Genomic DNA, 10,606 nt, shown 5'->3' with positions numbered 1-10,606 from the left:
GAGCAACGTTTCAAAAGTTCAGGAAGACTGACGTACCTGAAGATAGAGATAAGTAGAGTACCGTTCATGAAATACTGGAAATGTTTGTACCGTTCATAATGCTGACATATAAACTTATATATATATAAATGTACATATATACAACACATGTATGCATGTAAAAGCAAAAGAAAGAGCAGACTTAAATACTTGTAAGGGTTTAGGGAATATAATAGCGGGAGGCATTCTGTCTAACACCATATTTTTAACTCTTATCGAAACACTTTAGGTAAGACTGAAAAACTATGATATACCTAGTGCAAGAAGCTCAGGGGTGGGGCATGAAGGAGGTATTCTCTCATTGGTGTTTTTTGTATTGCTCCGCCCCCTCAGAACCTCTACTAGGAATAACATAGTTTATCAGAGTTCCTTTATGTGGATGACAAGTTGTTTTTTTTTAAGTTATAATAAAGATGATGAGCTTCAAATCCGCTTACTAATATTTCTGTCAATGGCCACTTCTAAACCCACATTTAGACTTGATCAGGATTAGTGCAGAGACAAGTAATCGCATGGGGCCCATGGGGGTTGTGGTCATGTAACATGATAAACAATGTAGATAAGAATTATCATCCTGGCTACACTTTCTATCACATACAACTGTCAGGTAATGATAGAGTAGGCTGTATATCTGTAAGTGGATGTTGATAGATGTACTTTTTGAAAAACTGTCTAAAAAATTTACCTCCATTTGAAGGTGGGGCTACTCATGGTTATTTGGTTATTGGGGATTGCACTGAATATTGAAAAGTTTTTGATCTGTTATTCCCTCTACTTGGGACTGGATCATAAATGCAAAGGGATGGAGAAAAAAATCCATACCCAACGAGCTATCCTGCTTTGGTGATACTATCGCATGCAGGCCCTCTTTCTTATATATATATATATATATATATATATATATATATATATATATATATATACGGTATATATAGATATATATACACACACACCCACCATCTGTGCTCCATTCTTTTTAGTTGACAACTGGTGGGAATTTTTGAGACGCTTTCGAACATTGTCCACGACCACACAACTGCAGTGCCTTATGCGTCTGGCCAGCTGTCAGCTCGGGATTAGCCTTCAGAATTAGCAATGCCATGAGAATTAAGGAGACCGATGTTTATTCGGAAAGTACAGCATATAAATGGAAATAACTTTTAAAGCCAACGTCCCAAACTTGTGTTCGTGGGTTATCTCGAAATCCACATTCGAAAATTCCAAGCCACTTTAAAGATGCAAAAAAGTCCATAAAAATTATGACTGTTTTTGAAGTTATTTAAGAGATTCGAGAAAAAGGACTAGATTTTTCTCCAGAAACAGCACCCCTCTTGGCCGGAGTCTGGAATTGCAGCTCAGTTTTGATTCAGTGATTGTTAAATACAAATAATGCTGAATTTTTGTCTAATCTCATGCAACCTCTCGATACTTAACGCTTCTTACTTTTAGATAAAAATGCAACGATCAAACAGAAAACTGCGATGGTAAGAGCTAGTTTGACAGTGTTGATCATGGTTTGTGCCTCGTGACAAGTGCCAGTCTGACTTCTATGGTGGCATTGGCCAATATAACATGGCGATCCTGAGCCAAAGGTTTGGGAACATTGCTTTAGCAGATTAAGGAGAGTTGTTTTTACAACAATTGCAAGTAATCTCTGTCTTGAAACAATCCCCAAATATATTTGCATTTACATTTTTTTTTTCACTTTTTTATTTTTGAAAACTAATTTTTATTATTTTTTTTTTTATCCTATGTTTAAATTGATATCACAGTACTTGGTAAAGTGTTCAATAAATCATATACATAGTATATAATAAGCATTACTATTGCACTGTAGCCTGGAGTTTAGACACTGTACATATATATATATATATATATATATATATATATATATATATATATATATATATATATATATATATATAATGTGAAGCTTTAGAAAAAAATTGTTAACATTTTTATCCAAGATTATTTAAAAAGTTATTTTCTTGTTTTTATTGTTGATACATTGGGACTATAATTTTTAAAATTACTTTAAATAAAAACCTTAAGGGTATGTGCACACGTTCAGTATTTGCAGCAGAAAAATCTGCTGCAAGTCCTGATATATTGGCAGAAAAAACGATGAAAACAATGTGCATTTCTGTTGCATTTTTCACATGTGTTTTTGTTGCAGATTTTTCCTAACCCATAAAGGTATGTGCGTATTTGCTGCAGAAGTTAATGCACCATTTATGTATCTCGATGCGTAAAATACACACGTTTTTGCCTATTTTTCGTCACGGCTTTTACATATGATTTTGCTGCAGATTTTTCCTCGCTCATTAGTACGGAAAAAATCTGCATCAAAAACACTGAAAGAACTGACATGCTGCAGATTTAACTCTGTGAGGAACAAATAAGCAACTTTTGCATAAGACGTCCGGAATCTCATTCACTTTGCTAGGAAATTCTTTATGTTTTGTGTCAAAACTGCATAGAAAAAAACACGTCAAAAACCCAATGTGTGCACATACCCTTATGTTTTTGCAGCAGAATCTTAGAAAAGAAAAAGCCTTACATTTTAGAAAGACTTCTTTATACTATTTTCAAATTACATGCCATATGGTATTTATTTATTAAATTTCCTTATAAGCCATGCATGGCTTATAAGTCTCCTCACTTTGCCATGCCAGGCCTGGCTTGTCACTCTACACAATGAGGAACCATACCCAGACTTAAGCCTCTCTCCTAGCCAAATCAGATCTCAAACTTTGTACTGATGAATGGTAATATCCCGAAACACTGTGTCTACAAACTAAGATTCTGGTTTGTCTTTTATCCTAAGTCATATTGGGGTCGTAAAAGGGTCAACATTGACTTTTAGGATTACTACTTCCAATAGGTGTCACTAGAGTTCAAGTCCTTTTTCTCTCTGAAGAGACGATTGGCTTATTTAATTTCTCAGAAGAGCATGCAAGGCCTGTAAGTCTCCTTACGCTGCCATGCTAGGCCTGGCTTGTCCCTTTTCACAAGGAGAAACGTTACCTCTTAGATACGGTATAAGGCACGACACCTGGGACTTACACATTATATGGTCAGCCGATTCCACAGATTTGGTGGCCTTTTATCTAATTTATATGGGGCCCTTTGAGCCTTCCAGTCTGTACTGTCTGTAGCCCGGGAAATACTGACCATCCCTAGATGAAAATGGCTGCTAATTCTTTTGATCTAACCTTCGTGTTTCAGACCCTATTAAATGGAATCAGAATCCTAATAATCCTGGTATTTGATGTTTGTTGACATGAAGACTTTTTTTTTCACTTCCATTTCCTGCTGGGATGAGAAAGTTCCCACAGGAAGTCTGAGCGTGGCTCTGTTTTATGTCTATCCAGTTTTTATTGGTGAGGGCGGACTTAGATTTAACAAATATTATTAAAAAAATGAGGATTGGCCTTCTTTATTGTTATACAAGATATATCCGATTAGAGAAATATATATATATATTTTTCCGAAACAGCACCATGCCTGTCCCAACGTTGTGTCTGCTAGTTCAACTCACTTGATTGACGATGAGTCGCAGTACCAGGCACAGCCTATGTATAAGGGTGGCGCTATTTTTTATTTTTATTTTTTAAATTAAACTCTAAAACAAGTGCAATAAAGTCGATTACAATATATCTGATATTAGAAAGAAAAAAAACTCAGAACATTTTTAGAATTTCTGATGGATGCTCGGTTCCATTAACCTCAAAAAAACCTGAACTACTTCCAGATGATCAGTCAGTAATCTATGAAACAATTTCATGAAAACAGGTGTATTTTCATATGAACATAATTTACTCGGATTTGACGACTTTTGATATTTTTCGGCAGGACATCACCTATATGGTTTTGACAAAGGGAATTTACATTTTCCGGGGAAGAAAAATAAGTCTATGAAAAAAGTACTACAATTCCAAAATTGATGCAATTTAAGAATCACTATATAATTAGAGCTGTACATCAACTCTATCCTTGATGCTGGAGATTGAGCCGAGCATCATTGTTCCTACTTTATATTGCCGAAATAGTGCCAATAATGGTCTTCGTTCTGCCAATATTTACCAAAACTTTTGACATTATTCTTTGAGTAAAGAATATTTTTAAATTTTTTTTTAAGGTTTGTTAAGAGTTGGGTTTATTAATAATTATTACTTTATTATTAATAAAATGCTAAATATAGTGACTATCATTTGCAGCGACAGATATGAGCCTTTTTTTAAGTGCGGTATAAATTACAATTACAGCGCTCAGATATATGATAAATTATATTAAGAGGGTTAATAGCGTTAAAGATTTTCCTGTTTATGAAAAATAAGGGGTAGTGAAGTTTATTAACTGATATTAGTGTGCAACAGGGTCTTAGATATATATATATTTTTTACCTTTTTGTAATTAAAAATGTGAAAATATGCTCACTATCTTGTAAAAACATGTATCAAATTTTCACTTGCTTGTTTTCTTGTGCACTTATTTTTGGAGTGTAAAATGACTTATTTTCTGTTGAAAAGTATTAAAAATTGAGAATCCTCAGTGGTTGATACTTTTTAATGGGTAACTGAAAAGATGGTAGCAAGTAGCAAACTTTCAAGGCTACTAAGGTCTCTCTCTGTACGTATGTACCATGCAACACAGTACTATGCCTGATGAAAAGACCTGAGTAGTCTTGAAAGCTGCCATATTTTCAGTTAGCCATTAGAAGGCATCAAACAATGAGGATTCTCAATTTGTAATATTTTTCTATCTACTGCTTCACACGGTACAAAGATCTATTTTTCCTTTCATTGCACACAGAACATCGTAATTGCTTTACTTGCCCCAGTTGACATATATAAAAGACTGTTTTTCACATTCAGTTCAGCCACACTTTTTGTTTAAACTCAATTGCAAACATTAATCAGAGTGATAATTATCTCAAAAGCTTTTACCAAACAGGCAGAGGCCAGACGAAAAAATTCAGGCCCAAAATGTAAGCAACTGCCAAAGACGTCGTCAATATACCTTCACAACCTGGTGACTATACCAATTACCAATGTAATCTTGTTCACCAATTTTACTCCAATATTTTGTTGTCCTTCTGGCCAGAAAAGCATTGAAAATTTGTAAGGATCCTAATCACACAAATGTATTGCAGTCTTTTATGACAGGTGACGTGGGAAAGTAATGTTTTTGTGTGCAACGTTCTAAAGAGCTAGAACTACGTAAGTGGAGCATGCATTTATCGGCGTTTCTGCTCTTTCGAACATAGTTCCAACAACAAAGCACCCTCAGAAATTCCCTCCTCATTTCTTTGCTCCTCAGAGTATAGATGATAGGGTTCAATGCCGAATTCAAGGTGGCCACCCCAAAGAAGTAGTCAGCTTTGTAGAGAATGTGGCAGCCTTTTACTTTGCAAGACACATCCATAAGAAGAATAGTGAATGCTGGAAGCCAACAGATAATGAAAACTCCAAGGACTATAGTCACTGTTTTCAGGAGGGCAAGAGTCTGTGGTGCAGCCATCTCCGCATGGCTTGACTTTACAATGCAATATATACGGACATATAAAATCACAATGGAAAAAAGTATAATAGTGAAGATAGTAACTATAAACAAAATGTACTTTTTGGCATAGAGAGGGAAGACAGTGGAACATTCATCCAAATTTCCAATGCAGTTCCAGCCAATGATGGGTAAACCTCCAATGACCATTGAAATAACCCAACAAGCTCCTATCAAGATGATCATCCTACAGTTCTTGTCACTGCTGTAGACTTTAACTTTAACAATTGCAACATGTCTTTCAATGGCGATGGCCAAAAGGCTGAAGACTGAAGCAGCTAAAGTTGTGAAAGCTGTGCCTTCACGGATAAACCAGGCCACCGGAGTTAGCTTGTGTGTGGTATCACCAGATAACAAGATATTAGCAATATAGGCACATCCGGTGAGAAGATCCGAAAATGCCAAATTTCCGATAAAGAAAAACATGGCAGAGTGAAACTTCTTATTTCGCCAAACTGAGATAAGGACAAGGATGTTCTCCAGGATAATAACACAACAAATGATGATGAAGATCGAGGAGATGATAGTTCGAGATGTAGAGCTGTTTTCTTTATTCCCTTTAGTATAGTTATAATGTTCAGTTATTTTGGATACGTTCAGGTATTGTTTATAGATGCTCATCCTGGCGATTTTGGTGACCTAAAATTGGTCAGTTGTACAAAGGATCAATGATGGGAACATGGTTTAGTCCATCCTCTTCTTTTCTTTGAGGTATCTTCTCTGGTACGATCTAGAAATATATGTAAAATACAATATTAAGTATTTAATAAGTATAAAACAGGAGCAGTGGTATGGCAAATATATAGCAATACAGAGCTGACAAGGCTAGACTACTAACAGCTCGAAAATTGGACTCTTCGTGAAGTGACCTCACTCTAAAAAATCTTGCAAGGAAGCCCTGTCATTTGACTCTAAGACTTCTTGTGCTATATTGGAGCAGGCGATGGTATGTATAGGGGACACTCTGACAACACTCAGTTCCTGCTCTGATATCACCCTCTTACCTCCTCTTAGGTGGAGATATAGGGAGGATATATGGAGTAATAGGAGGAGATTATTATTATTATTTATTTACATAGCACCATTGATTCCATGGTGCTGTACATGAGAAGGGGTTACATACTAATTACAGATATCACTTACAGTAAGCAAACTAACAATACAGACTGATACAGAGGGGCGAGGACCCTGCCCTTGCGGGCTTACATTCTACAGGATTATGGGGAAGGATACAATAGGTTGAGAGTTGCAGGAGCTCCGGGGTTGGTTAGGCAATATCTCCGGTAGTGATGAGGAGGCAGCGGGGTCAGTGCAGGCTGTAGGCTTTCCTGAAGAGGTGGGTTTTCAGATTCCGTCTGAAGGATCTGAATGTGGTTGATAGTCGGACGTGTTGGGGCAAAGAATTCCAGAGGATGGGGGATATTTGGGAGAAGTCTTGGAGGTGGTTGGATGCGGAGTGAATGAGTGTGGAGGAGAGAAGGAGGTCTTGGGAGGACCGGAGATTACGCGAGGGAAGATATCGGGAGATTAGTTCAGAGATATATGGAGGAGCCAGGTTATGGATGGCTTTGTGGGTCAGTATTAGTAATTTGAACTGGATACGCTGAGGGAATGGAAGCCAGTGAAGAGATTTGCAGAGGGGGAATCGGAGGAGTAGCGAGGAGAGAGATGAATAAGTCGGGCAGCAGAGTTAAGGATGGACTGGAGAGGTGAAAGGGTGTTACCAGGGAGGCCACAGAAAACGATGTTGCTGTAGTCAAGGCGGGAGATGTTGAGGGCATGCACAAGCATTTTAGTAGTTTGACGGTTGAGGAAAGGACGGATTCTGGAGATATTTTTGAGCTGGAGGCAACAGAAGGTGTATAGAGCTTGGATTTGCGGTTTAAAGGACAGGGCAGAGTCAAAGGTTACTCCGAGGCAGCGGACTTCCGGTACTGGGGAAAGTGTGATGTCGTTAATTGCGATAGATAGGTCAGGTAAGGAAGATCTATGGGATGGAGGAAAGATGATGAGTTCAGATTTGTCCACATTGAGTTTGAGGAAGCGAGAGGAGAAGAAGGAGGATATGGCTCATAGACACTCCGGGATTCTGGACAGCAGAGCGGTGACGTCTGGACCAGAAAGGTAGATCTGAGTGTCATCAGCATAAAGGTGGTACTTGAAACCATGAGACTTTATGAGTTGTCCCAGGCCAAGTGTATAGATTGAGAAGAGTAGGGGTCCTAGAACAGAGCCTTGGGGGACTCCAACAGAGAGAGAGTGGGATGAGGAGGTAGTGTGGGAGTGGGAGACGCTGAATGTGCAGTTGGAAAGGTACGAGGAGATCCAGGATAGGGTGAGGTCTTTGATGCCAAAGGAGGAGAGGATCTGTAGTAGGAGGCAGTGGTCAACTGTGTCGAAAGCAGAGGACAGGTCTAGGAGGAGGAGTACAGAGTATTGTCCGTTAGCTTTGGCAGTAAGTAGGTCGTTAGTGATTTTGGTCAGGGCTGTCTCAGTTGAGTGATGCGTCAGAAACCAGATTGTAGATTGTCAAAGAGCAAGTTAGATGAGAGGTGGGAGGAAAATTCAGCGTGGACGTGCTGCTCCAGGAGTTTGGAAGCAAATGGGAGCAGCGATATTGGGCGATAGCTGGACATAGCAGTTGGATCAAGGGTTGGCTTTTTAAGGATAGACGTAATTGTGGCATGTTTGAAAGCAAAAGGGAAGGTGCCAGAAGTTAGTGATAGGTTGAAGAGGTGGGTTAGGGATGGGATAAGTGTGGTGGTGAGGTTAGGAAGGAAGTGGGATAGGATGGGGTCGAGCGCACAGGTGGTGAGGTGCGATTTGGAAAGGAGACAATTAAGCCCCTCTTCAGGGATGTTGGATAGGGAGGTTATGGGGTTTGGGCATTGGTCAGGCATACAAAGAGGCCTGTTTAGCAGAGGTGAGAGCATATTTAAAAGAGAATGTTGCCTGTTTGAATGCAGTGAAGTCATCTTGCGAGTGTCTTTTCTTCCAATGCCGCTCTGCAACCCTGGACACTTACCGGAGCTTTTTAGTGGTATTATTGTGGCAAGGTTGTCTATTGATACGTCACACTCTGCCATGAACAAGAGGGGCAACTGCGTCAATAGCTGATGCGAGAGTGGCATTGTAGAAAGCAGCGGCAGTGTCTGTGTCATAGAGTGAGGATATGGATGCCAGTGGCAGGACAGAGTCAGAGAGTGTGTGGGTGTCAAGGTGTGCAAGGTTTCTGCGGGGGTGCGCATGTTGCTGGACATGGGTGACTGTTGAGGAGGACAGGGATGAGAAGGTGAGCAGATAGTGGTCAGATAGAGGGAGAGGGGAGGTGGTGAAGTTAGATAGAGTGCAGAGACGGGTGAAGACCAGGTCTAGTGTATATTCCGTCTGTGTGGGTGGCTGCGGAGCACCACTGAGTAAGTCCAAAAGATGAAGTAAGGGACAGAAGTTTGGAGGCTGTTGACTGAAGGGTATCAGTGGGGATGTTGAAGTCACCCATGATGATGGTGGGAATGTCAGCAGAGAGAAGGTGAAGAAGCCAGTGGAGAATTGGTCAATAAAGGCAGTGGTCGGGCCCAGAGGTCGGTATATGACGGCCACTTGGAGGTTGGAGGGAGATCAGATGAGGACAGAGTGGACTTCAAAAGAGGGGAGGATAAGGGAGGGAAGAGGTGGGATTGGGTTAAAGGTGCAGTTTGAAGAAAGGAGAATACCCACTCCTCCACCATGTCTGTTGCCAGGGCGAGGGGTGTGGGTGAAGTGGAGGCCACCATAACACAGCGCAGCAGGGGAGGCGGTGTCAGAGGGTGTTAGCGATGTTTCTGTGAGGTTGAGGAAGGCAAGATTGTGAGAGAGAAAAAGGTCATGAATCACATGAAGCTTATTGCAGATTGAGCAGGCATTCCAGAGTGCTCCAGAGAGAGGGAGCAGGGGGGTGGGCGTCATATAGATATTGGGTGGATGTATGGAGTAATAGGAGGAGATATAGGGAGGATATATGGAGTAATAGGAGGAGATGTAGAGAGGATATATGGAGTAATAGGAGGAGATATAGGGGGGATATATGGAGTAATAGGAGGAGATATAGGGGGGATATATGGAGTAATAGGAGGAGATATAGGGGGATATATGGAGTAATAGGAGGAGATATAGGGGGGATATATGGAGTAATAGGAGGAGATATAGGGAGGATATATGGAGTAATAGGAGGAGATATAGGAGGATATATGGAGTAATAGGAGGAGATATAGGAGGATATATGGAGTAATAGGAGGAGATATAGGGGGATATATGGAGTAATCGGAGGAGATATAGGAGGATATATGGAGTAATAGGAGGAGATATAGGGGGATATATGGAGTAATAGGAGGAGATATAGGGGGATATATGGAGTAATAGGAGGAGATATAGGAGGATATATGGAGTAATAGGAGGAGATATAGGAGGATATATGGAGTAATAGGAGGAGATATAGGGAGGATATATGGAGTAATAGGAGGAGATATAGGGAGGATATATGGAGTAATAGGAGGAGATATAGGAGGATATATGGAGTAATAGGAGGAGATATAGGAGGATATATGGAGTAATAGGAGGAGATATAGGAGGATATATGGAGTAATAGGAGGAGATATAGGGGGATATATGGAGTAATAGGAGGAGATATAGGAGGATATATGGAGTAATAGGGGGAGATATAGGAGGATATATGGAGTAATAGGAGGAGATATAGGAGAATATATGGAGTAATAGAGGGAGATATAGGAGGATATATGGAGTAATAGGAGGAGATATAGGGGGATATATGTAGTAATAGGAGGAGATATAGGGAGGATATATGGAGTAATAGGAGGAGATATAGGAGGATATATGGAGTAATAGGAAGAGATATAGGGGGATATATGGAGTAATAGGGGGAGATATAGGAGGATATATGGAGTAATAGGAGGAGATATAGGAGAATATATGGAGTAATAGAGGGAGATATAGGAGGATATATGGAGTA

The 10,606-nt window shown here is 39.8% G+C and overlaps 1 protein-coding gene across 1 annotated transcript; it reads right to left on the bottom strand.

Annotated features, from left to right (window-relative positions):
- Positions 1-1,932: 1,932 nt before the first annotated feature.
- S1PR2 (sphingosine-1-phosphate receptor 2) lies at positions 1,933-6,327 on the bottom strand. Its single transcript, XM_077262061.1, has one exon. The coding sequence runs from the start codon at positions 6,220-6,222 to the stop codon at positions 5,176-5,178; it is 1,047 nt and encodes a 348-aa protein (XP_077118176.1). The 5' UTR covers positions 6,223-6,327; the 3' UTR covers positions 1,933-5,175.
- Positions 6,328-10,606: the final 4,279 nt, after the last annotated feature.

This window comes from Ranitomeya variabilis, chromosome 5 (assembly GCF_051348905.1).
Source record: "Ranitomeya variabilis isolate aRanVar5 chromosome 5, aRanVar5.hap1, whole genome shotgun sequence".
Taxonomy (NCBI): Eukaryota; Metazoa; Chordata; class Amphibia; order Anura; family Dendrobatidae; genus Ranitomeya; species Ranitomeya variabilis.
This window is presented reverse-complemented; position numbering and strand designations above follow the sequence as displayed.